The sequence below is a fragment of the Scyliorhinus torazame genome, chromosome 13 (genome assembly GCF_047496885.1).
Source record: "Scyliorhinus torazame isolate Kashiwa2021f chromosome 13, sScyTor2.1, whole genome shotgun sequence".
Classification (NCBI taxonomy): Eukaryota; Metazoa; Chordata; class Chondrichthyes; order Carcharhiniformes; family Scyliorhinidae; genus Scyliorhinus; species Scyliorhinus torazame.
This window is the reverse complement of record NC_092719.1, coordinates 184,642,427-184,669,810: the sequence shown is the minus strand read 5'-3', so window position 1 is coordinate 184,669,810 and position 27,384 is coordinate 184,642,427. Positions and strand designations below refer to the sequence as shown.

The window sequence follows — 27,384 nt, the reverse complement described above, 5'->3', positions numbered from 1 at the left end:
TGAGGAGGAGGTGGGACGGAGGAGGTTAGAAGGAGGAGGTGGGAAGGAGGAGGTGGGAAAGAGGAGCTCCATCAAGCCCTGTGTATACCGGCAGTGCCAGTCCTTCAAGGACCTGCCAGACCGATACACGCCTCAATGACACCCCTGGTGCTGCATGGGCATTGCTTTCGGCGTTCTTCGCGCCGGTCTGGGGCACCGGAATAGGCGTCATCAGCCACGACTGCAGCGGATAACCCCTGTCACCCAAGAGCCAACTCCTCAACCGACAGAGTGCCACAAAGGTGTCAGGAACCGTTGAGTGTGCCAGGACGATGGCGTCATGCACGCTGCCTGGATGTCGCCAATGACTACGGCTAAGCAGGGAGACCGTGCGACACCTGTGTTGGATGTTGGATCAGCTGGAACCCCGAGGGTATGGGGAGAGGACACCTGCTCGCAGTGGTCATCAAGGTGACAGTCTCCATGGTTGTTTACACCAGGGGGTCCTTCCAGGTGCTGAGCGGAAACCTGTCTGTGATCTCCCAGACCTCCATGCACAGGTACACCCACATTGTTACGCATGCCCTACATGCCAGGGCGACACAGTGTATCACCTCCAACATAGACTGAGCCCACCAGGTTGCCCGGGTAGTGGGATTTGCTGCAATCGCTGGCATGCCCCAGATCTGAGGGTGATCAACGGGACGCATGTGCCCCTACAAGCACCGGCACACTCCCTGAATGTGCAGCTGGTGTTTGCCCACTGGATGCACAGCGTGCACGTCTGCATCCGATATCGAGCCAGCGTGCATGACACTCAATGGTTCCTGACACCTTTGTGGCACTCCATCGGTTGAGGAGTTGGCTCTTGGGTGACAGGGATTATCCACTGCAGTCGTGGCTGATGACGCCTATTCCGGTGCCCTAGACCGGCGCGAAGAACGCCGAAAGCAATGCCCATGCAGCACCAGGGGTGTCATTGAGGCGTGTATCAGCGTGCTGAAGACGCGATCCAGATGCCTGGATCATTCTGGAGGAGCCCTCCAATACAGCCCGAGGAGGGCCTCCCACATCGTCTTGACCAGGGTCTCTATGCTCACGGTCATGGAGCACAGAGACTGGGCCACATCCCTCTGGGACTGAGACACATACTTCTGGGGCTGGGCCATGTCCCTCCGGGTCTGGCCAAGTCCACCTGGGACTGGGCCACTTCACCCAGTGACTGTGCCAGGTCCATCTGGAACCATGCCATGTCCCTCTGTGACTGGCTCAGGTCAGCCAGCACCTGGCCAATGCGCTCAACACCCCCCAACCATATCCCTTTGTGACCGGCCATGCTCTGAGCACCACAGCAATGTCCATGCGGCTCTTGTACATGGCTGCCTGTAACATGGCCGCCCTGTCCTGTGCCTCAGCCACTGTCCACATAGTGCCCCAGGCCTTGGATATCCTGATCCATAGCCGTTATCTTTGCCCGCAAGACCTCCACCGCAGATGCCACCTGTGCAGTGTTGACCTGGGTGCCACACATTGTCGGCACTGCCTTCTGCTGCTGCAGATGATTGGAAACCTCCAAGTGCACCTGCAGGTGCTGAATGGTTGCTGACACCCCCTCATGCCCTGCACCCGGTGAGACCACCCTTTCCAGACGTGCTAGGCCACCCTGGACGGCAGATATTCCCTGGGTTGGCCATCCTCTGACCGTCCGCCCTCTCGGGGGTTCATACCTTCACCTGATGTACAGCTGCATGTGTGTGGTGCACATCAGATCGTGCCCCAGCCTCGGTGAGTGTCTCTGTGATGGTGATGTGCCGGTGATACAGTGACAAGAAGATGGTGTTGTCCCCAGACTTGTGTTCCGGTGTGTTGTGGGTCTGTGGCTTGGAGCAAGTGATCCCAGCCGGTCCCGTATCGTTGGGTAGTGACCCTGCGAGACACAATACAAGACACATGGTGATATTGCGGGTAGGTGTGTGGAGAGGGGGGCTGACTCAGGTTTCATAGGGACATCGCAGCGCATTGGGCGCTCTCTTGGTTGTCCCATGTCGGCCTCTGCCTCTGTGACTGCCCGCTCTGCCACCTCACCAACCAGATCCATCGCCCTCTGCTCCGCGACGGGGGATAGATAATGGACAGTGTGAGACACTCGGATGTGGGAAGGGCAGAGGGCCTGTGTGTGCGGAGCACCTGACCATGGAAGGGGTATGGGTGCAGGGGGCTGCTGGCGGCTAGGGTTTGGTCGTCCTTTGTGGGGGGGGGGGGGGGGAATGTGTTATGGTAGTGTGGGATGGGGGTGGACATAGTGGTGGTGACTCACCCTGCCTGCACTGGGGGGTTGCCGATCCTCATCCAGCTGGTCCACCTGGTGGGGGCCACATGGGGGAGGGAGGGGCAGGGGGAATGAGAAGAGGGGTGGGGGCCGGGGAATTGTGGGATGGGGTGGTGACTCACCCGGGCCGTCCTGAGGGGATTTTGTGGCTTCTTTTGGCACTGTTGGCTGGTCCTCGTGGTGGGGCCCACGGCGTCTGCCACCTGCGCCCAGGCCAGTTGTCGTTGGCGGGTGGCAACCTCCTTCCCACCCTGGGGGATGGGACGCCCAGCCTCTTCTCTCCGTGGCATCCAGCAAGATCTCCAGCTCTGCCTCAGTAAACCTCGGGGCCGCTCTTTGTGGTGCCATCTACTTGGCTGGAATGAGGGTGAGTGTGGAGTGGAGTGTTTATATGCAGGGAGGCAAAGGCCAAGACGTTGGCCTCTCTCGGCCCCTGGACTCCCGGGTCTTCTGACACTCCAAAGATCACCACTTCCGGACATGGGACCACCTTTACCTTCAAGACCTCGGACAGAACGTCGGCGAATCCCTGCCAGAATTCCCCAAGCTTCGGACAGGCCCAAAACATGTGCACATGATTTATGGGCCCACCCTCGCACCGCCCATACCTATCGTCCACCCCTTCAAAAAACCTGCTCATCTGGTAACAGTCATAATGGGCGCCATTCTCCGACCCCCCGCCGGGTCGGAGAATAGCCGTTGGCCGCCGTGAATCCCGCCCCCGCCGAAGTCTCCGGTACCGGAGATTGGGCGGGGGCGGGAATCGGGCCGCGCCGGTTGGCGGGACCCCCCGCTGGATTCTCCGGCCTGGAAGTCCCGCCCAGAAATTGCCTGTCCCGCCGGCGTAAATCAAACCTGGTATTTACTGGCGGGACCAGGCGGCGTGGGCGGGCTCCGGGGTCCTGGGGGGGGGGCGCAGGGCGATCTGACCCCAGGGGGTGCCCCCACGGTGGCCTGGCCCGCGATCGGGGCCCACCAATCTGCGGGCGGGCCTGTGCCGTGGGGGCACTCTTTCCCTTCCGCCTCCGCCACGGCCTCCACCATGGCGGAGGCGGAAGAGACTCTCCCCACTGCGCATGCGCGGGAAACCGACAGCGGCCGCTGACGCTCCTGCGCATGCGCCGCATTTCCGCGCCAGCTGGCGGGGCAACAAACGCCATTTCCGCCAGCTGGCGGGGCGGAAATCCCTCCGGCGTCGGCCTAGCCCCTCAATGTTGGGGCTAGGCCGCCAAAGATGCGGAGCATTCCGCACCTTTGGGCCGGCGCGATGCCCGTCTGATTGGCGCCGTCTTTGGCCCCAGTCGGCGGACATCCCGCCGTTGGGGGAGAATTTCGCCCAATGTGTCCTGTGAACCACCTTGTACTGAAGAAGGCAAAGTCTAGCACACAAAGAGGATGCATTCACCCTCCTCAAAGCTTCTTCCCACACCCCAGCCTCCACCTCCCTTCCCAACTCTTCCTTCCACTTACGCTTCACTACCCCTATTGGGGCTCCCTTCCAATCCATCAACTCCTTTATGAATTTCCAACACTTTACCCTCACCTACCCCTGGTTTTGACACCACCTTGTCCTGTAGCCCCTGGGGCAGCAGGTGAGGAAAATACCGGAACCCATACCAGACAGGCATCTCAAATTTACACCATCCAGTTAAGAAGAAGAAAAAATGTGGGCCATCCCAGTTCTTTAATAAACTCCAAAGATATGGGGAAGATGGTGGGGGTAGTGGTAATGCCACTTGACCAGTAATCCAGAGGCCCAGGCTACTGTTCTGGGTCACAGATTATAATTCCATGACATGAGCTGGTGAAATTTCAAGTTAATTGATAAAATCTGGAATAGAAAACTGATAATGGTGACCATCCATGACAACTGATTGTTGTAAAAACCTGTCTGGCTCATTAAAGGAAAGGATATCTGCCACGTGCCTAATCTGGCCTGTGTGTGACTGTGTCCACTGAACAGGCCCTAAGGACACACCTGAAGTTCCCAGAATGTGGTACATGCTTCCCCTATATGGCACAGCGGAGACCAGGAATTTGTCACACAGAGGAACTTCGGGTGTCGGCCATGGAGTGAGTGTTTGCGCATTTGGTGGCTCCCATTCAAGGTGGATTTTATTGGTCCTTCCCTGCCCGTATGGGGTTTACTTTGAGTGCAAAAGGTGTGTGAGTGCCCAGAGAAGGTAATACTCCTCTGGTGAGATTGGTGCAAGGATTAGAGGATGAGAAGTGCCACGAGAAAAAGAGAGCAGCTGGAGCAGGACAGTTTTTGTGGTGCGCTGCAGGTCAAGAGGGCAAGGGGGCAGTGCTGCCCGCCCAGTGGTCGGTGGAGCAGCTGGTGGAGCTTTTGAACGGAAAATTCCAGCAGCAGAGGAAGGAGGCTTCGGATGACCTGGCTAAGGTGGTTGAACCGCTCAGAGCAGCGAATAAGAAAGTGGGGCAGAGGCCTGAGGCTCAGGGCCTGGGAATTCAGAAGGTGGAGGTGGCGGTGGGGGAGCATGAGGAACAGATGGCTTCATTGGAGACAGAGTTGGACAGCCAGAAGAGGCTGATCGAGAAACTAGAGGACCTGGAGAACTGGTCCAGGAGATAGAACCTGAGGATCATCGGGATGACTGGCTGCATTGATTCTTGGACAAAGAAAAGATCTTGAAATAGGCAAAGCAGACCAGGAAATGCACCTGCGTAGCGAGTGAGCTGCGGGTCCACTAGGCCCTGGATGCGGAGTTGGTGATGAGGAGGGCTGGTTCAACCGGCTAATTTCTAGTCACGTGGAATGTAAGAGGGCTGAATGGGCCGGATAATCCGGATACCGTATATATTTCGGACCCATTGGGCTGCGCTGGGGAGATTATGGCGATCCTGGGGGAATTTGGCCTGTTTTCGGGATACAAATGGAACATGGGAAAGAGTGAAGTGTTCCCGATCATTGCCAGGGGGCAGGAAAGGAGGTCAGGGGAGTTGCCATTTAGGGTGGCGGGGGCAAGCTTTAGGTACCTAGGTATTAAAGTGGTGCAGAGCTGGGCCCAACTGCATAGATTGAACTCTGCTCGATTGGTGGAGGGGATGAAGGCAGATTTTAAGAGGTGGGACGTGTTGCTGTTGTCGCTGGCTGGGTGGGTGCAGACAGTGAAAATGACGGTGCTGCTGAGGTTTCTGTTGTTTCAGAACCTCCCTATCTTTGTCCCTAAGTAATGTTTTTTAGGCTGATTTTGGGGTTTGTGTGGGCGTGGAATGCTGTTCCCCACGAATGCTGTGGATTCTTATGAAACGGGTGTGGGAGCTGGCATTGCCGAATTTGATAAATTATTATTGGACGGCAAATATTAGGATGGTGAGAAAATGGGCTGTGGAACGAGCTTGAAGGCTTTTTTTTTTAATAAACGTTTTATTGAGGTATTTTTTGGTTTTACACCAACAACAAAATCAACAATGTATATGAATCTATAAACATAGTGCAAAAGCCGTCTTCCTCCCTTACAGATCCCACCTTTATTAACCCCCTACTCTAAGCTAAGCTAACCCCCCCCCCCCCCCCCGCTTCTGCTGACGATCAATTTTCCACGAAGAATTCAACAAACGTTTGACACCTCCGGACGAACCCTAACATTGACCCTCTCAAGGCGAACTTGATTTTCTCCCAATAGATAAAGCTTGCCATGTCTGATAGCCAGGCCTCCGACTTCGGGGGCTTTAAGTCCCTCCAACCTAATAATATCCGTCTCCGAGCTACAGGGAAGCAAAGGCCAGAATGTCAGCCTCTTTCTCCTCCTGGATTCCCGGATCTTCCGACACCCTGAAAATCGCCACCTCTGTGCCACCCTTGTTTTTAACACTGTGCACATGACATCTGCAAACCCCTGCCAGAATTGGACATGTCCAGAACATGTGGACATGGTTCGCTGACCCTCCCGCACATATTGCACATCTATCTTCTACCCCAAAGAATCTGCTCATCCAGGCCACTGTCATGTGAGCCCGGTGAACGACCTTGAATTGTATCAGGCTAAGCCTGGCACATGTTGTGGACGCGTTGACTCGACTCAACGCGTCCGCCCATAGACCATCCTCTATCTCTCCTCCCAACTCCTCTTCCCACTTGCATTTCAGCTCCTCAGTCTGCGCCTCCTCTGCCCCATAAGTTCCTTGTAAATGTCAGAGACCCTCCCTTCTCCCACCCACCCTCTGGAAACTACCCTGTCCTGTATCCCCCTTGGTGGTAGGAGAGGGGAAGGTTGAAACCTGCCTACGTAGGAAGTCCCGCACTTGCAGGTACCTTTTTTGTTTCCCCTCGCCAATCCAAATTTCTCCTCCAGCTCCCTCAAGCTAGGCAAGCTGCCCTCAATAAACATATCCCCCATCCTCTCAACCCCTCCTCTCCGCCATCTCCGAAACGCCCCAACCATTCTTCCCGGGGCAAACCGGTGATTATTACAGATTGGAGACCAAACCAATGCTCCCTCTGCTCCCACATGTCTCCTCCATTGCTCCCAGACTCTCAGGGCCGCCACCGTGCCGGCGGGACTGGCAGAGGCGCCGTTATCAACGCCCCTAAGCTGGTGCCCTTACATGAAGTCGCCTCCCCCCACCACCCACTTCCTGATCATGGCTATATTCGCCGTCCAATAGTAGTTACTGAAGTTTGGCAGCGCCAGCCCGCCCTCTCCCTGACTCTGCTCAAGCATCCCCTTACTTACTCGCGGGGTCTTGCCCGCCCATACAAAGCCAATGGTCACTTTGTTGACCCATTTAAAAAAGGACCGCGGAATAAAGATGGGGAGACGCTGAAACACAAACAGGAATCTCGGGAGGACAGTCATCTTCACCGTCTGCACCCTCTCAGCTCGTGACAACGGGAGCACGTCCCACCTCTGAAAATCGTCCTTCATTTGGTCCACTAGTCGGGCCAGATTAAGTTTGTGCAGCCGTTCCCATTCCCGCGCCACTTGGATGCCGAGATATCGAAAGCTTCCCCCACCACTCTAAACGGCAGCTCCAACAGTGGGGCGAGGGGGCATCCCTGTCTCGTCCCCCTAAAATAGTCCGATGTTATCCTATTCGTCCGTACGCTCGCCACAGGAGCCTGATACCAGCAACCTGACCCAGTCAATAAAGCCCTGGCCAAATCCGAACCGCCCCCAGAACCTCCCACAGATATTCCCATTCTACTTGATTAAAGACCTTCTCTACGTCCATTGCGACCACTACCACCACCTCCCTACCTTCCGGGGGCATCATGATCACGTTTAATAGCCTTCTTACATTGGCCACCAACTGCCTACCCTTAACAAACCCTGTCTGGTCCTCCCCAATAACGTCCGGAACACAATCCTCAATCCTAGAGAACAAAATTTTGGCCAGCAGTTTGGCGTCTACATTCAATGGGGATATCGGCCTGTAGGACCCACACAGCTTCGGGTTCTTGTCCCGCTTCAGGATCAGTGAAATCGTGGCCAGTGAAATCGTGGCCTGTGACATCGTCGGGGGAAGCGCCCCTCTCTCCCTTGCCTCATTGAACATCCTCATCAACAACGGCCCCAATATCCCAAAGAACTTTTTATAGAACTCCACTGGTTACCTGTCCGGCCCCGGGGCTTTACCCGACTGCATGGCCTTCAGACCCTCCGCTATCTCTCCCATCCCGATCGGGGCCCCCAGACCTTCTACCAGCTCCCCGTCCACCTTTGGGACATTCAGTCCCCCTAGGAAGTGCCTCATCCGCTCCAGCCCCGTTGGGGGTCCCGACCCATACAGCCTACTATAAAACTCGTTAAACGCCTTATTTACCCCTGCTAAGTCTCCAACCAGGTTGCCACCTCCATCCTTTACTTTCCCTATCTCCCTGGCTACCTCCCTCTTTCTAAGCTGCTGCGCAAGCATTCTGCTGGTCTTCTCTCCATGCTCATAAATCGCTCCCCTCGCCTTTCTCAGCTGCTCCACCGCCCTCTCTGTGGTTAACAAGCCGAACTCCACCTGTAGCCTCCGCCGTTCCCTTAAAGCCCCGCCTCCGGGGTCTCCGCATACCTCCTGTCGACCTGTAGTATCTCCTTTACCAGTTGGTCCGTCTCTGCCCTGTCTACCTTCTCCCTGTGAGCCCATATCGAGATCAGCTCCCCTCTAACTACCGCCTTTAATGCTTCCCAGACCACCGCTGCTGAAATTTCCCCCGTTAACTTCCAGGTAGTTCTGAATACAGTTACTCAGCCGCCCGCACACCTCTTCATCAGCTAAAAGACCCACGTCTAACGTCCAGTGCGGGCGCTGGTTACTGTCTTTACTAACCTGTAGGTCAACCCAGTGCAGAGCATGGTCTGAGATTGTGATCGCCGAGTACCCCGTGTCCACCACCCCCGTCAGTAACGCCCTGCTCAGAATAAAGAAATCAATCCGGGAGTTCACTTTCTGCACGTGTGAGCAGAAGGAGAACTCCTTCACCCTCGGCTGCCCAAATCTCCATGGGTCCCCCCCCCCAACTGCTCCATGAACCCTTTTAGTTCCTTTGCCGTTGCTGGCATCCTGCCCGTTTTTGAACTTGACCGGTCTAAACCAGGGTCAATAACTGTGTTGGAAGTCCCCTCCCATGACCAATTTATGCGAATCCAGGTCCGGTATGAAATGAAAAATGAATGAAAACGGCTTATTGTCACAAGTAGGCTTCAAATGAAGTTACTGTGAAAAGCCCCTAGTCGCCACATTCCGGCACCTGTTCGGGGAGGCTGGTACGGGTATCTTCCCCAGCATCCTCTTTATAAACTCCACATCGTCCCAATTTAGCGCATACACATTTACTAATAGCACCTGCACCCCCTCCAATTTCCCACTGACCATAATGTACCGGCCTCCCACATCCAAAACTATTCTTCCCGCCGCAAACACCACCCGCTTGTTGATCAGGATCGTGACCCCTCTCGTCTTCGAGTCCAGTCCCGAGTGGAAAACCTGTCCGATCCAACCTTTCCTTAATGTAATCTGGTCAGCTGCTCTAAGTTGCGTCTCCTGCAGAATTACCACGTCCGCCTTCAATCCTCTCAAATGCGCAAACACGCGTGCCCTGTTGTCCGGCCCATTTAGCCATCGTATGTTCCAGGTGATCAGCCTAGTTGGGGGGCTCATCACCCCCCTTTGCCGATCAGCCATTACCTTTCTTGGGCCTGTCTCCAGCCCACGCCCCGCGCCTCCACCAGCCCGCCCCCAGGCAGCCTCCACCCCCGACCTCCTCTCTGTCCCTCAGCAATAGTCCCTCCCTTGTCAGCAAAACATTTCCCCCCCCCACCCCCACCCCCCTAGTAACAGCACAATGTAAATGGACGCCTTTGATAAGCCTAACATATGCTCACCCCCCACTAAGCTTCCGTGATCTAGCCCACCCAGCTAGCTTGGTGGCCCCCACTCCTGGCGTCAGACATTCTCCCACCTATTATCCACCCCCCCCCCCCCCCCCCCCCCCCCCCCCCCCCCCGCTCATACACACATATTCAAATGACAAACAATCCCAACACAATTGCCCGACAGAAAAAAAAACACTAAACAAAGAAAAGATCAAGCAAGAGATCCAGCATCTAAACAAACACACCTCCATCCACCCCAACAGTGCAAATGTAAACTTTAACTCACTCAGCTCTGCAACTGGCCCCAAAGCAATGCAGAAGGCATTACAAATAGCATTCACAAAACAAAAAACGAGAAACTTTTAAAACCATGAACGTTGCAGCAAAGTTCAAAAGTTCTCAGTCCGCCTTTTCGTGAAGTCCAGCACTTCCTCAGGCGACTCGAAATAAAAATGTTGCTCCTCGTACATGACCCAGAGATGGGCCGGATACAGCAGTCCGAATTTCACCTTTTTCTTAAAACGTGTCGACCTGATCTGGTTAAATCCCGCTCTTCTCCTGGCCACCTCCGCACTCAGGTCCTGATAGATCTGCAGGATACTGTTCTCCCATTTACAGCTCCTTATCCAAATACCTGTGGAATCTCACCACCATTGCCCTCAGAGGGTTTCCCATTCGCGGCTTTCTCGCGAGCGTTCTGTGAGCTCTGTCCACCTCCCAGGGTTGGGAGAATTCCTCATCCCCCAGCAGCTTCTCGAACATGGCCGCTATGTATGCCCCAGCGTCTTCTCCTTTGGACCCCTCCGGGAGCCCAACGATTCTCAAGTTCTGCCGGCGGGACCCATTCTCTAGATCCTCCACCTTCTCCAAGAGCCTTATCTGCTGGTCTCTCAGCATCCCCACCTCCAACTCCACCGCAGTTTGATGTTCCTCCTGGTCAGCCAGTACCGTCTCTACTTTCTGGATTGCCCGATCTTGGGCATCCAATCTAAGCTCGAGCCGCGCAATTGATTCTTTAATCGGGTCCAAGCAGTCCCGATTCTGCTTGGCGAAGCCCTCCTGGATAACTTGTATCAGCTGCTCCGTTGACCGTTGGGTCGACAAGCCAGAGGTCCGGTCATCCGCCATGCTTTCTCCCACTGCAGCTTCAGCCCAAGCCTTCTCTGTCTGGCTGTTTCTGCCTTTGCGAGCACTTCTAGTCCTCCTCTACATGCACCGATGTGGGAATCCAGTACACAATTGCCTCTATCATCGATTTTTCAAATCAAGTCCGGTAAAAAATCGGCGGAAAAGGTCTAAAAGTCCCACCCGAGCCACCAAATGTGCGACTTACTCCTTCATAGCCACCACCGGATGTCGACTGAGGGCTTTGTTGTCGGCACCTTTGAAGTTAGGCACATCACTCTCAAAACTTATTTTTCTTATTTGTTCGTGGAAAGTGGGTGTTGGCAGCAAGGCCAACATTGCTGCACTTTAGTTAAAAATAAAATGTGACCCTATTATGATCATAAGTCCTGCCGAGTAGTTGAATGAAGAATCTGGTGGTGAATTGAGTGGTTTATGGTGGTGTGTTATGGCATTTGAAGATGCATTCACAGGCCTTGATCACTTGTGTGAGGTCATTGAATTTCTTGCAGCACACATGTAAGTGTTGAGTCTCTCTTTATTAGGATGTTAGCCTGAAGGTAGAATTATACAACTATCACACAAATTAGATGACACTAAAGTAAGAACAGCAAATTTCTATTAGACTCTTCTGTCATCTAGTTGCTTGTAGTAATGTATAAAAGTTCAAAAACGCCATGAATTCTAGGTTGAGCTATTTGGATGCTTCCTAATCTATGAACAACAGCATTATACATTTAAAATCAGTGTAGAGAGTGCCCTCATGCATTCATGAAAGCAGCAGAGCATGTTGTTGTTCCAATGTAGAATGCAGGTTCGTAAAAACCTTCTAATCGGTTTCCTTGCATGATATCTCAGCTGCGGCTGGTAAATTATAATTTAATCTTTCTTTTGTTTCTCAGACTTCAAGGTATATGCTCTGCGAAAAAGTTAAGAGAAGTAGCACAGTATGACCTCTTTCCTTCAGCAGAAATGGTAAGGACCATGAGTCGTGAGTTTGGAATCCCAGCCTCTGAAACAGGTCCACTTACCACCAAGAACATATCACCCACCACAAATCAACCTGCTCCCAAACATAAACCATCAAAACGGATACATTATCCTGAGCTGGACATTTTCAATGAAAACTATTTACAGATGAAAAAGGATCAAACCTTCACAGATCACATTCAGGTATTAGTTGGGCAAAATCAAAGTTTATGAGGTGACATAGAACAGTAGGATTATTCCAGAGATTATTTTTCCAGGGAGAGGTGGTGGTGTGGTGGCATAGTAGGAATGTCAGTGGACTAGTAATCCAGAGGTCTAGGCCAATACTCTGGACCTTTTCTTTTTCAAATCTTACCGTGGCATCTGGTGGAATTTAAATCCAATTAATAAATTTGGAATTAAAAGCCAGTCTCGGTAAAGATGGCCGTGAAACCATTGTTGCTTGTCATAAGAATCCACCTGGAGGGCAGCACGGTGGTGCATTGGGTTAGCACTGCCGCCTCACGGCGCCGAGGTCCCAGGTTTGATCCCGGTTCTGGGTCACTGTCCGTGTGGAGTTTGCACATTCTACCCGTGTCTGTGTGAGTTTCACCCCCACAACCCAAAAGATGTGCAGGCTAGGTGGATTGGCCACCCTAAATTGCCCCTTAATTGGAAAAAATTGAATTGGGCACTCTAAATTTATAAAAATAATAAATAAATAAAAATCCACCTGGTTCACTGTCCTTAAGGGAAGGAAATCAGCCATCCTTACCTGGTTTGGTCTCCATGTGACCCACGGAAATGACTTTTCTGAAATTGTACATCAATTGTATCAAATCACTATAGAAAAGTCAGGATGGAACGACACCGAATAGACCACCCATCTCTGTCGATCTTGCAAAGTCCTCCTAACTAATATCTGTGGGGGTTTGTGCCCAAATTGGGAGCATATCCCACAAACAAGTTCTTGTCAAGCAACTGCCTGACAGTCATCCTCAGAATTATACTTTACAGACAACATCTCAGACTCCACCACCATCATCCAAGGACAGGGCAGACCCACTATACACAGTGGTATGCACTTCGAAGGAAATTGCCCTTGGATTCCTCAACATTGACTCCAGACCCCATAAAATTTCATGGCATCAGGTCAAAATGGGCAAGGAAATCTGCTGCTGATTACCACCTACTGTTTCAGTGCCCCTCCTTGTTGAACACCAATTGGAAGAAGCACGAAATGTGGAAAGGACACAGAATTTGTTTTATTAATTTACGGGATGTTAGGCCAGCGTTTATTGTCCATCCTTAGTTGCCCTTCAGAAGGTGGAGGCGAGTTGCCTTCTTGAACCTCTGCAGTCCCTGAGGTGCAGGTACACCCATTGTGCTGTTAGGGAGGAAGTTCCAGGATGTTGCCCCAGCGACAGTGAAGGAACGGTGATATATTTCCAAGTCAGGGTGGTGAGTGACTTGGAGGACAACCTTCAGGTGGTGGGATTCCCAGGTACCTCCTGCTCTTGTCCTTCTAGATGGTAGTGGTTGTGGGTTTGGAAGGTGCTGTCTAAGGAACCTTGGTGAGTTACTGCAGTGCATCTTGTAGATGGTACACATGTCTGCCCCTGTTCGTCGGTAGTGGAGGGTTTGGGTGTTTGTGGAATGGGGTAGCAATCAAGCGGGCTGCTTTGTCCTGGATGGCGTTGAGCTTCTTGAGTGTTGTTGGAGCTGCACTCATCCAGGCAAGTGGAGAGTATTCCATTACACTCCTGACTTGTGCCCTGTAGATGGTGGACAGGCTTTGGAGGGTCAGGGGGTGAGTTACTTGCCATAGGATTCCTAGCCTTTGACCTGCCCTGGTAGCCAAAGTATTAATATGGCTAGTCCAGTTCAATTCATGATCAATGGTAACCTCCAATATGTAGATTGTGGGGGATTCAGTGATGGAAATGCCATTGAATGTCAAGGTGCAGTGGTTAGATCCTCTCTTGTATGAGATGGTCATTGCCTGGCACTTGGGTGGCGCGAATGTAACTTGCCACTTGTCAGCACAAGCCTGGATATTGTCCAGGCCTTGCTGTATTTGGGAATGGACTGCTTCATTATCTGAGGAGTCGCAAATGGTGCTGAACATTGTGCAATCATCCGCAAACATCCCCCGTCTGACCTTATAATGGAATGGAGGTCTTGGATGAAGTAGCTGAAGAAGTTTGGGCCTAGGACACCACCCTGAGGAACTCCTGCATGCATTGATGTCCTGGAGTTGGAATAATTGCCCTTCAAACTCTACAGCCACCTTCCTTTGTGCCAGGTATGACTTCAGCCAGCAAAGAGTTTTCCCGCTGATTCCCTTTGACTCCACTTTAGCTAGGGATCCTTGATGCCATACTCGGTCAAATGCTGCCTTGATGTCAAGGGCAATCACTCGCATCTCGTGTAAACTGATGTACAGTGAAATCCCCCACCCTGAGTACATCCAACCCAGCCAATTACCGCCCTATCAGTCTAATCTCCATCACCAACAAAGTGATGAAAGGAGTCATCAACAGTCTATCAAGCGACACTTACTCAGCAATGACCTGCTCACGGACGCTCAGTTTGGGTTCTGCCAGAATCACTCAGCTCCTGACCTCATTGCAGCCTTAGTTCAAACATGGAAAAAACAGCTGAATGCTAGAGGAGGCGAGAGTGACCAAGTATGGCACCAAGGCAGCATTTAACCATGTATGGCATCAAGGAACCCTAGCTAAACTGGAGTCCATGGGAATCGGGGGAAACTCTCCACTGGTGGGACTGATACCTGACACAAAGGAAGATGGTTGTGGTTGTTAGACATTGGTGCAGAAATTTCTCAGGGTAGTGCCCATGGCTTCATCAATTACCTTTCTGCTATCATAAGGTCAAAAGTGGGGATGTTCGCTGGTGATTGCATAATATTCAGCATTATTCACAGATCCTCATATACTGAAGCAATTCATCTCCATATGCAGCAAGACATGGACATCATTCAGCTTGGGCTGAGAAGTGGCAAGTAACATCTGCAACCCACAAGTGCCATGAATGATCATTTCCAAAAAGAGAATCCAACCATTGTCCCTTGACATTCAGTGACATTACCATCATTGAATTCCCCTCTCTCCACATCCTTGAGGGGGAGGGGGTTACCAGTTACCATTGACCAGAAATGAAAGTAGACCAGCCATATAAATATAGTGACTACAAGAGCAAATCGAGACCGGGAATTCTGCAGCAAGTCACTCACCTGCTTAATTCCTGAAGCCTTTCATGTCATATCATAGAATCGTAGATCATAGAATTTACAGTGCAGAAGGAGGCCATTCGCCCATCGAGTCTGCACCGCTCCCTGAAAAGAGCATCCCACCTAAGCCCACGCCTCCACCCCCCATCCCCATAACCTAGCAACCCCACCTAACCTTTTTGACACTAGGGGAAATTTAGCACGGCCAATCCACATCTTTGGACTGTGGGAGGAAACTGGAGCACCTGGAGGAAATCCATGCAGACACAGGAAGAACGTGCAAACTCCACACATTCAGTCACCCGAGGCCAGAATTGAACCCGGGTCCCTGGAGCTATGTGGCAGCAGTGCTAACCACCGTGCTGCCCCATCATATATAAGGCTCAAATTAATAATGTGATGGAATACTCCTCTCTTGCCTGGATGAATGCAACTCTTGACCAATAAGCTTGGCCTGCTTGATTGGCATTCATCTATCACCTTAAACATTCATCCACTCTATCACTGACATGCAGTGGCAGCAGTGGATTACAGCTGCAAGATGCACTGCAACAACTCCCCAAACCCATTCGACTGCACCTTCCAAATCCTCGAGCTCGGCCACCTCGAAGGGCAAGAGCAGCAGTGCACGGGAAACCACCACCTGCAAATTTCCCGCCAAACCACACGCCACCTTGACTTGGAACAATATCACATTATCACTATCGCTGAGTCAAAACTCTGCAACTCCCTTCCTAATGAACTGTGGGTGTACCTACACCACTTAATCCGCAGCAGTTCCAGAAGGCGGCTTGGCACTACCTTCTCAAGGGCAATTAGATGCTGGTCTTGCCAGCGATTTCCACACCTTGTGAAAGAATTAAAAAATCAAGAGAAACAAATTGCAAATATGAAAATTATAATCTTCATGGAAAAGAATATTCCAAGAATCAAGAATGGGCAACACGGTGGCACAGTACTTATCACTGCTGCCTCACAGCAGTTATGACCTGGGTCCGATTCCGCCATTGGGCGACGAGTATATGTGAGTTTGCATTTTCTCCCAGTGTCTGCGTGGGTTTCCTTCGGGTGCTCCGGTTTCCTCCCGTAGTCCAAAGATGTGCAGGTTAGGTGGATTGGCCATGCTAAATTGCCCTTAGTGTCCAACGTTTTGGTGGGGTTACAGGGATAGGGCGGGGGAGTGGGCCGAGGTAGGGTGCTCTTTCGGAGGGTCGGTGCAGACTCGATGGGCCAAATGGCCTCCTTCTGCACAGTACGGATCTTATAACCGTTGAAAAAGATAAGACATAGAAAATGCCTTCTGTTCTAACACTTCCCATTATTATTCTTGGGGTTTAATCTTGGTGATAGGTTTAAGACTTGATGCAACATTTGTTTAGCACTGAAAGGGTTGTGAATATTTGGAATTCTTTACCTTGCCCTTTGTTGAAAATATTTAAGGCTGAGATGGATTTTTATTTTATCAGGGAATCAAGGGATATGTGGAGAGGATGGGAAAGTGCATTTAAGACCAATGATTAATTAGCCATGATTGCATTGCATGGCAGAGGTGACTTAAGGGTTGTATGGTCTATTCCTGCTCCTACTTGCATGGTTTTGCATTCTGATTATAAATAACTATTGTTACAATCGAGTTGCAAAGATAGGTTTCTACTGTTAGATTGTGAATTCTTGCAGCAAATGATAAGCATGCATACGATAAACAAATGGAAGCTGTGACTTGCTGGTGAAAAGCAGATTCGATCATGTGGACCTTGTGGTCATGGGAGAATGCGGCTACATAAGAGGTCACGTGGTGGGAGGACAGGAGTTGTCCCCAGGATCTTGGGCATAGCATGAGTACTGTATATAGCTGTTGAGCTTAGGAATAAAACTAGCTTTGTTGGACGTCCTTGATGTCGGTGATTTAAATAACCCGCAACATTCTAGTTCGCTCAAGATGGTTCAATCAAGAAAAGAATTAACAGGTTAAAAAAATTGCATTTTGCTCCTATCCAAAGACAGACCACGGCAAATGCCCAGGGAGTTAGCATTAAATATAGACCTACATTTCAAGAGGGCTCTTGCACTGGCCTCAACTCCCTTGTATTTGGTGAAAACTGGTGCACTCTTGTGATTTTAGGCTGAAGAAGTCTCACAGTTCAAACATTCAGCTTCAGATCGGTCAGAGGATTAACTTAGGACGGTAAAATATTTTCAAATACAGGTATTCCACCCTGGTGTCTTCCCCCTTTTCAAACGCAACTAAGTCACTTGAGCACAAAATATTTTCATGTTTCAGGCTAACATTGACGCAGTTTACAAAGCTAGCAAAAAGCTGATGAAAACCAAACGAGGAACAATCGCAACACTGCCTCTTGAAGGAAAAGCTGTGTACATCTACTCCAATCAGACCTTGAACTCTGCTGAGCAGGCAAAGGAACTGCTGCGACAGGAAATGGCACTGGTAGGGACCAGCTTAGTCGACATACATTACACACCAGTAAATTAACAATTAATTTCAGACACGATAAATCAGTCATTTGAGACAAAGAAGGAATTTGCATCAAAGTTAAAAATAAACAACAGTAAATGTCATCAACATCCTTAAACATGGGGACAATGGGCGAAAGAGAAAAACAATCAGGATGTACATCTGAAAACTATTCTTAGAACTCAATGACTCCATGGATGAATGCAACTCGTGATGTGTGATAAAAAGCAGGAAATGTTGGTCCATATTGACCACAGTAAAAGGATGCTTTCCTTAATATTACTTCCCTTAGTTGAGCAAGGGTGCCTGATCACAATTCGATGGACGCTGGAGCAAGTTTAGCTGTGGTGACCCAGACCGTGCAATAGCCCATCTCAGATATGAAGAGTGGCCACTTAGATGCATGCCAAAGAGCTGGCAGAGAAATAATATAAAAATGCCATATTGAGACTCAAATGGTTTCTTCTGCATGTTCCAGACCCTAAATACTTCAGCTGATTCCACTTCTGTCCATGACAGGTACTGCACATCTGTATCTTCAAGGCGTATAGCATTGCTACACTTTGAAGGTGCTCGACCAGACAGCAACCTCAACATCCCCCCCACAGGTCACGTGCAAGTTGCCCTTTTAATCTACTGCTCAGCTGAGGCACCGCACACAAAAAAAAATCATGGGCCAGATACATAAATAAATTGTCTCTGGTGGTTATATTTTTGTACAGGGGGGCAGCACGGTGGTGCAGTGGTTAGCATTGCTGCCTCACTGCACCGAGGTCCCAGGTTCAATCCCGGCTCTGGGTCACTGTCCATGTGGAGTTTGCTCATTCTCCCCGTGTTTGCATGGGTTTCACCCCCACAATCCAAAGTTGTGCAGGGTAGGTGGATTGGCCACGATAAATTGCCCCTTAATTGGAAAAAATGAATTGGGCACTCTAAATTTATTTTAAAATATATATTTTTGCATGGAATATTGAGGGAATGTTGAGGGCAGCATGGTAGCACAGTGGTTAGCACTGTGGCTTCACAGCGCCAGGGTCCCAGGTTCGATTCCCCGCTGGGTCACTGTCTGTCAGAGTCTGCACGTTCTCCCCATGTCTATGTGGGTTTCCTCTAGGTGCTCCGGTTTCCTCCCACAATCCAAAGACGTGCAGGTTAGGTGGATTGGACATGCTAAATTGCCTTTAGTGTCCAAAAGAGGTTAGGAGGGGTTATTGGGTTACGGGAATATGGTGGAAGTGAGGGCTTAAAGTGGGTCGGTGCAGACTCGATGGGCCGAATGGCCTCCTTCTGCACTGCATGTTCTATGAATAGGAGGTTGGACAAAGATGAATGAAATCAGGTGACGCAGTGGTCCCAAGTCTCATGAAGAGAAAATCAGGTCGAGGAGCTTTATTTTGTTTATATTTCAAGACCACTTTAAGTTTGAATTAGAGGGTGAGTTTAGTAGAATAAACTTTGTGTAATGAATCGAGGCTGGGGTTGCAAGCTCTGTTGGATGGAAGGAAGAAGGAATGCTTTCTCGGTGCTGAACTTAAAAGTGCTGGAAAATACTCAAAATATTCAATTTCCAGCTTATCTTGTAAAATATTTTCTTTGGAAATCTTCATGAAACTTCCCTAGCTTCTTTTGCCACAATTCATAAAAATATTGGTATTAACGAACCCCCAGTGGAAAGAGACTGGATGGATTTCAAAGACTTGCTATTACATACCAGGACTCACCAGAATTGATTCAATAACCCAACCTAACTGAATAAGAGTATTAGATAAATATTGGGTCCAATAGAAACAAATGTGGACTATATTTACACTGTAAGTAGAAGGTTTTTGTTTCTCTTCCTTCCCAGAAAAGATAAATTCATGGTTAACTGTACTCTGGGGACGGTGTATGGCAGATCGTGGAAAATTGTGTATTGCAAAATCTGTATTTTTCCTGTGTGTACATTTTTCACTATTCCGTCACAGGTCACTTATCTTAGGGCACACTTGCTTGCCTATACAGCAAGGTTTGAAATGATAATTACAAAAGATGAATCAGTGGAGTGAGAAGCAAGTTATAGCAATTTAGTTTATATTATGGGCGATTTTCATCTCACTACCACCATAGTTCAATGCAAATGTAACAGTGACAAGTGAAATACCTCTGAAACAAACGTATCGTTCATTTGACAGCCAAGGCCTGCCTGATGCAATTTTTAAGTGGGCCTTAAATTGTGAGACTAGCGGTGCTGTCCAAAAGAGGCAGCATTGTTGTAAAAATAAATTCATGGTCCAATTTTGGTCTTATGCTGAGCCAACATTCATGATGCAACATTCTGCGTGGTCCTAAATGTTGAGTGGCCTAACCAGCAGTCATTAAAGGGTCACTGGAGGCCACTCCAGCAAGATTGAGGTAAGCTTTTGTAAAAGGGCTTGAGTGGTGCAACTGGGAATATAACAATTTGCTCTAGGCCACCCAAAAATCATTCAGCCCACAACCAGTTGCTCCTTTGTCAGCCACTCACTGCAGGTGTCCCTGCATTTTCCAGTGCAGCTGACGATATTAATTTCTTTACCCGTCAATCTGGCCTCAATAAAACTTGAGATGGATTTGTAGGCGTAGTATTATTTATTTCTAATCGACTTGCAAGTCTGACTCGCTTCACAAAGACCCAGAACACAAGCTGCCTCCTGGGGTCTCCCGAACCGAGTGCTATTGGAGACAAAGGAATCTCTACAAATACATTCAAATGGCATCAAGTTTCACATACAAGATACACATAGGCCATTCTTCACACCTCCTGACCTGGCCATATATCCTGATTCACTCACTTCTCATTCCTTAACCCTGGGCCTCTTGTTACCCAGCATCCTTTTCCCATCCTCCACCAGACACCCCTCCCCCTTCCTTGCCATGCTTTCTGAAATCCTTTGTCTGTGAACTCACTACTATTAGACTGATCACATCCACATTACTGTAACTAATATTTGAACTAACTATTTTATATCACATTCGTTTGTTCAATTCCTCATTCTCTCCTTTTATCATTTCATGATAACCTATCTGTCCAAGCCGTAGCTATGGCCCCTTATCTAAGAAGATTCATCGCTGCATTTCCAATTCCTGTTGCAGCACTCCGTCATCCACCGTACCTTCGTGGATCCTAACAGCCAAGATTCTAGGGGCGTCTATCTGTTCCAGTGCCCTGCATTCTACCCATCACGCATTTAAGGATGGCCAGGCCCACAAAGATGCAGCCGATGCCACTCCTAAATACATGGCATATTTATCAACCAGTCCTTCCAACCTCCGATTCCCCAGTTACCCCAAGAGCCAGGGTCCTGCATTCCGTCCAGGTGATCCCGTATGCGATCCATAAATTTAGTGATGTTAGCGGTTAGGTCTTGAACTCCCATGATACACTTGCCCTGCACTATGGCGCATACCCCACCCTCACGGGCCTGACGGGATATATCCAAGGATTCTATGGGAAGCAAGAGATGAAATTGCAGAGCCGTTGGCAATGATCTTTTCGTCCTCACTGTCAACAGGTGTGGTACCAAGGGATTGGAGAGTGGCGAATGTCGTGCCCCTGTTCAAAAAAGGGACTAGGGATAACCCTGGGAATTACAGGCCAGTTAGTCTTACTTCGGTGGTAGGCAAAGTAATGGAAAGGGTACTGAAGGATAGGATTTCTGAGCATCTGGAAAGACACTGCTTGATTAGGGATAGTCAGCACGGATTTGTGAGGGGTAGGTCTTGCCTTACAAATCTTATTGAATTCTTTGAGGAGGTGACCAAGCATGTGGATGAAGGTAAAGCAGTGGATGTAGTGTACATGGATTTTAGTAAGGCATTTGATAAGGTTCCCCATGGTAGGCTTCTGCAGAAAGTAAGGAGGCATGGGATAGTGGGAAATTTGGCCAGTTGGATAACGAACTGGTTAACCGATAGAAGTCAGAGGATGGTGGTGGATGGCAAATATTCAGCCTGGATCCCAGTTACCAGTGGCGTACTGCAGGGATCAGTTCTGGGTCCTCTGCTGTTTGTGATTTTCATTAATGACTTGGATGAGGGAGTTGAAGGGTGGGTCAGTAAATTTGCAGACGATACGAAGATTGGTGGAGTTGTGGATAGTAAGGAGGGCTGTTGTCAGCTGCAAAGAGACATAGATAGGATGCAGAGCTGGGCTGAGAAGTGGCAGATGGAGTTTAACCCTGAAAAGTGTGAGGTTGTCCATTTTGGAAGGACAAATTGAATGCGGAATACAGGGTTAACGGTAGAGTTCTTGGCAATGTGGAGGAGCAGAGAGATCTTGGGGTCTATGTTCATACATCTTTGAAAGTTGCCACTCAAGTGGATAGAGCTGTGAAGAAGGCCTATGGTGTGCTCGCGTTCATTAATAGAGGGATTGAATTTAAGAGCCGTGAGGTGATGATGCAGCTGTACAAAACTTTGGTAAGGCCACATTTGGAGTACTGTGTACAGTTCTGGTCACTTCATTTTAGGAAGGATGTGGAAGCTTTGGAAAAGGTGCAAAGAAGATTTACCAGGATGTTACCTGGAATGGAGAGTAGGTCTTACGAGGAAAGGTTGAGGGTGCTAGGCCTTTTCTCATTAGAACGGAGAAGGATGAGGGACGACTTGATAGAGGTTTATAAGATGATCAGGGGAATAGATAGAGTAGACAGTCAGAGACTTTTTCCCCGGGTGGAACAAACCATTACAAGGGGACATAAATTTAAGGTGAAAGGTGGAAGATATAGGAGGGATATCAGAGGTAGGTTCTTTACCCAGAGAGTAGTGGGGGCATGGAATGCACTGCCTGTGGTAGTTGAGTCGGAAACATTAGGGACCTTCAAGCAGCTATTGGATAGGTACATGGATTACGGTAAAATGATATAGTGTAGATTTATTTGTTCTTAAGGGCAGCACGGTAGCATTGTGGATAGCACAATTGCTTCACAGCTCCAGGATCCCAGGTTTGATTCTGGCTTGGGTCACTGTCTGTGCGGAGTCTGCACATCCTCCCCGTGTCTGCGTGGGTTTCCTCCGGGTGCTCCGGTTTCGTCCCACAGTCCAAAGATGTGCAGGGTAGGTGGATTGGCCATGATAAATTGCCCTTAGTGTCCAAAATTGCCCTTGGTGTTGGGTGGAGGTGTTGAGTTTGGGTAGGGTGCTCTTTCCAAGAGCCGGTGCAGACTCAGGGGGCCGAATGGCCTCCTTCTGCACTGTAAATTCAATGATAATCTATGATTAATCTAGGACAAAGGTTCGGCACAACATCGTGGGCCGAAGGGCCTGTTCTGTGCTGTATTTTCTATGTTCTATGTTCTATGTTCTCACGGGCCAGAAGATAGTCAAGAGCATACCGGTTCTGCATGGCAAACAACCGCAGCTGAGACAATTCCTTAGTTATTGCCCCGAGGCTCCTAAGGTTTAGTTTCCCAGGATGGTAAGGCCACAAATAAAATAATTCCTATCGCTAACCGCCAAGGAACCCCCCCACACCTCCCAGTGTCAAGACGCTCAGAATTCCCCATCCGGCTGAGTGGCCCCGGTTGGGTGCGAGAACCTGAGGGTTTTTTCCAGTTCTTGCAGAATTCGGCTTAGACTGCCCGTCGTGCCAACTGATTGTGCAGCATCCACGCCGAGGGGCAGGGGACTGTGGTGGGGACTAGAGTCCTGATAGCAATTTGCCAGGGAAATGGGGGTGACAAAACATTTGGTCACTGTGCCATTAAAAAAGTAGTATCCTTGCTCCATGTACAGGCTAGCATCATAATCAGTATATCGGTTGGATAGGGATCCCCCAGTAGCCCAGTTTATCCAGCTTTGGAACGCCCATTCGGGCCTCCTAGCAATGCGGAAAGCCCTAGTCCCAACAGTGATATGAGAGACATTTGCCCAGCCACAAAGGAGCTGGAGGCCGGTGTTCAATGGAATGCAAGTGGTGTTGTAACAGACGCAGTGGCCGGATGCCTGAGTGATATGACACCTCCTGTCCGTACAGGTGGGGAACAGACATGTTATATTCGTTTCCACCTCTACCAGCAAACAGCCGTACCCGTCACTGCTGAAAGAATTCTCGTACGACCGGGAGTCTTTATTGGGAGTGAAGTGGATAGGTATGTACGCCCTCCACCGTTGCAGCCTATCATACTGTGAGTGGGAATTATCCCGAGGAAGGGGAAGGCAAATAGCCGGTGGTGCGGAACTCGGAGCATAAGGAAGAGTGACTTGCTCGGGCAGTGTCTTGGAACGCTGACAATGAACCACCGTTTGGGGAGTGCCCCAATGCGGTGAAACAGAAAATAAACTAGACACCGCTGCGGGGTTCGGGTAGCAGACAACCCGTCCCTGGCCATGCAAGCGGTGGTAGATCTGGTAGAAGAGATTCATACTACCGAGGTTTCCCTCATTCTGGGTCCTAAATGAATTAAGTATATCGCCTGATAACCCACGTTCTAGTTGTACTCCCCTTCTCACACGCTCCGTCCTCTCTAGTCCCCCTCTCTCTCTCACAACCTCTTCCTACCCTCTCCTGACGGTCTGACTTTACCTTTATGGCACCAATCTGAACACATCCAAAATCAAATTTACACGTACTCCAAAAACAAGGCAATGTCCATGGAATGTTCCCTTCCCATCGCCGGGACCGGTGCAATTGCTTCATGAGTCTTGCATTGTCCATTAACCTGATGACCTTCCACGAGTCGCAGAATGTCACCTCGGCATAAGTGAAGTGTCTGTGTAGTTTGGTTGGGGTTACAGATGTAGATGATATTTCCCTTTTCCATTTCCCCCGCCGATGTCACTCCAAGCGAGGCGAGGCCGAAGATTACACAGGCGGTGCGTAGCCACCCCATCATGCTTCACACCTGTAAAACAGTGCTGGAGAAGGGAGGCAGGTTAATCTGTCCAAGAAAATGAGGCCTGTTATCAGAATTCTACTGAGCTGGCATGCCGTACCGGGGAATGATTTCCCGCCTCAGAACTTTAACCACAGTAGCAGCTTTATTATCGGTAGTCGGCTACATCTCAACCCATCTGCTGAACACATCCACAATAACCAAAACATATTTATAACATTGACACCTTTCCAATTCAATGTAATCCATTTGGAGCGTCTCAAAGGGACCACTGGGCAACGGGGTTTGCCTCATACCTTTGCCGGTGTTATATTGCTGACAAATCAAACACCAATTACTGATTCTCTGAGCCAGCCCCTGCATTTTAGGGTGGCACCAAGTCCCCCGAGCCCCACAATGATTTGCAAAGTGTACACATTCGATGACCCATAAAGCTAGTACCTTTGACGTACAAGTCAGATGTGCTGGTGTGGTCCATAAAGAAGAAACAGAATCATATGTACAACCTAACCATTTCCACATTTGTTTATCACTCTCAGGAGCGTCCTCCTGTAACCTTATGACGTCTTGGATGGTTGGCATTGGCTTGTCAGAAGCAGACCTATTTATAGCAGATCGTTTAGTCTGACTTAACATTTTAGGCACCATCACTTGCTGAATTTGCGCGGCTGTCCGTGCTGCACAATCTGCTTGTTCATTACCAACGTCAACTGGGGTCTTACCGTTTGTATGGGCAGCGCATTTAATGACGGAAATCTGCACGGGCATAAGGAGGGCCTGCAGTAGGTCATTAACTAAACCCCGGTGGGATATTTCCGTGCCGGCCAAGGTAAGGAATCCCCTATTCTTCCAGAGCTGGGGTTGGCTGAAGTCGAGTGCTAATCGTTTCAGGGACCTCAAAGTATTTTATGGAAGTTCCATCTGGCATGACTTGAAGTGCGTACTCTGTTGGATCTGGATGATCCACTGCCCTCCTTACATAGGCCTCAGATCCTTGGCATGATACTGGTCGGGGACCTGACGTGTAATATGAGGGCCTACAGAAGCTGACTGTGGCCATAAATGTGGTGGTATTGTCAAAATCGGCTGTACCTTCTTTTCCCGTGACTGTGGCTGTAATCTTGACTGGCCATTCGGTCCCAATTAACGGCCGGTATTTGTCCTCCAACTCCCTGTTCTGTCCGGTTCTGTCATAGGCCAGGGTAACGTGGTGCAGTGAAAGTTCAATGTCTAACGTCCACCACTAGGGTGTGATAGAAATATAACACTGTTGTCTCATCCTCCATGATTGAACCGTTACCCCTTCGTCTCCACACTCTAGCTGTAGCTGGAAGATACACAGTAAATCTCGGGCCAACAAGTTACAGTCCAATCCAGTAGTCACCACAAACTGATGATCTGTAGACTTATTCTCATAAGTGACTGTCACAGGTTCAGAAATAGGATACTCCCACACCTGTCCTTGGGGCCCCGACAAATGCTGGGTGTGGTCGGATAGTGGTAGTCGAAGTTCTGATTGCACCATAGACATGGCTGCTCCAGTGTCGATTACAAATGGGTAATGTTGATCTCCTGCCTGCAGAGAGATAATAGGTTCCCTGTCCTATTGGAGAGTCCTTATGACTAAATTAGCTAGTCAATCTTGTGTTGAGAAAGGGTTTGCCTGGGAGAAGTCGGTGTACCTCGTCTGTCCTCCCCTTGGTGGGTACCCCCTCCTTTTGGGTCAGGTAGTCTCCTTCTGCTGCCCGTCTTTTAAAGGGGCATTCCTGATGCCAGTGATATGTACGGCCACAACTAAAACATGCATTGGTCCCTCTATATCTGCCTCTCTTTGGGGTCTCAGAGCATCCTTTTTCATTTCATACTCAGTCTTAATCTTTGTAACTGAGCCTCCTTCCTGGCCTACACCCTCCTTCCAATAAAATCTGACTGCCCGGGCCATCTGGGAAGGGTCGTTCTCTGTCCAATTCATGTTATTACATTTCACGGCAGTAGCCACGGAAGGTGGTAGGCAATGCATTAACATAGCACAATATTGAGCGGAATTCTGACCATTTTGGTACAGCAAGCCACCTGACTGCCCACGGTAGATTTCATTAAAACGTTCCAGAAATTCCTTTGGCTCTTCAGTCTTTTTAGGTTTGAGGTCTAAGATAGCAGAGATGTTTATGGGCTTTTGAAATGTGGCATTCAACGCATTCAGGATTTGTGCCCGTCTATCATCTCCAAGGCATGGGCTTGCTGAAGTGCGGCGTGGCTATCATAATTCAAGTGGTTGAGATAACTGCAGTGCTCTGCTGGGGTTAAAAGCTACTGGACTAGGGCCCAGAGGTCCCCATAATCAGCTTGATAAACTGAGATGGTAATTCTCAGATAGTCCACGAAAGCAGCAGGAGATTTCTTCCTGTCTGGGATTGCAGCCAGAATAGCCATCATCTCACTGGGTCTCCATGGGAAATAAACGTCTGTCTTGGGCTGGGCTGCTGCTGTTGCAACATCAGGGTTGGGTATTTTCCTAATCGGCAACTGTCTCAGAGTCTCACTAGGGGGCGGTTTAGCGCATTCCTCTGGCTCTTCAAAGACTTCGACGTCCTTCCCTTCCACTAGGGAGAGCTCCAGCTCCTCAGAACCATTCCGATCCTCTTTCTTTGTTCTTTATTTTTCTGTCCTACTATATCGGTCTTAAGGAATCTAGGTGGTATGCATAATTGTTTCTAGATAGGATCAGGCCCCTCTCTCTTTGTCCAAAATCGGGTCCTAGAGCTAATTGGGCTTGTGGAACAGAGCTCCCCTTCTCCAACAGACGGTGAAGGTGCAGAAATAGGGCCCAAACTATTAACCGAAGGGGCTGGAGAGGCTGGCATGATTTGAATCTGGGAGCAGCGACTGGATATAAATTAAGATACCCTAGTGGTTCCGGAATTAGTACAGACAATGCTACTGGTGCAGTCGGGACTCTAGCCGACATGGTCCAATTCTCTAGGCCATCATCTGCATCTGTCAATGCAAGGCCAGTCATTGAATTACGTAGCCCATTTTTAAAAACTCGAGTCCACCCTCTCTTTACTTGCACGTTT

The 27,384-nt window shown here is 49.6% G+C and overlaps 1 protein-coding gene across 3 annotated transcripts in view; it reads left to right on the top strand.

The window, feature by feature from the left end:
• cfap92 (cilia and flagella associated protein 92 (putative)) overlaps positions 1-27,384 on the top strand; it is a 185,710-nt gene that overhangs the window by 132,217 nt on the left and 26,109 nt on the right. For 2 of the 3 annotated variants that reach the window (XM_072472552.1, XM_072472551.1), the window contains exons 12-13: positions 11,664-11,934; positions 17,265-17,429. In XM_072472552.1, coding sequence (XP_072328653.1) covers positions 11,664-11,934; positions 17,265-17,429 — 436 coding nt within the window. The remainder of the gene's footprint in view (positions 1-11,663; positions 11,935-17,264; positions 17,430-27,384) is intronic. The other variant, XM_072472553.1, reaches the window with a different exon arrangement.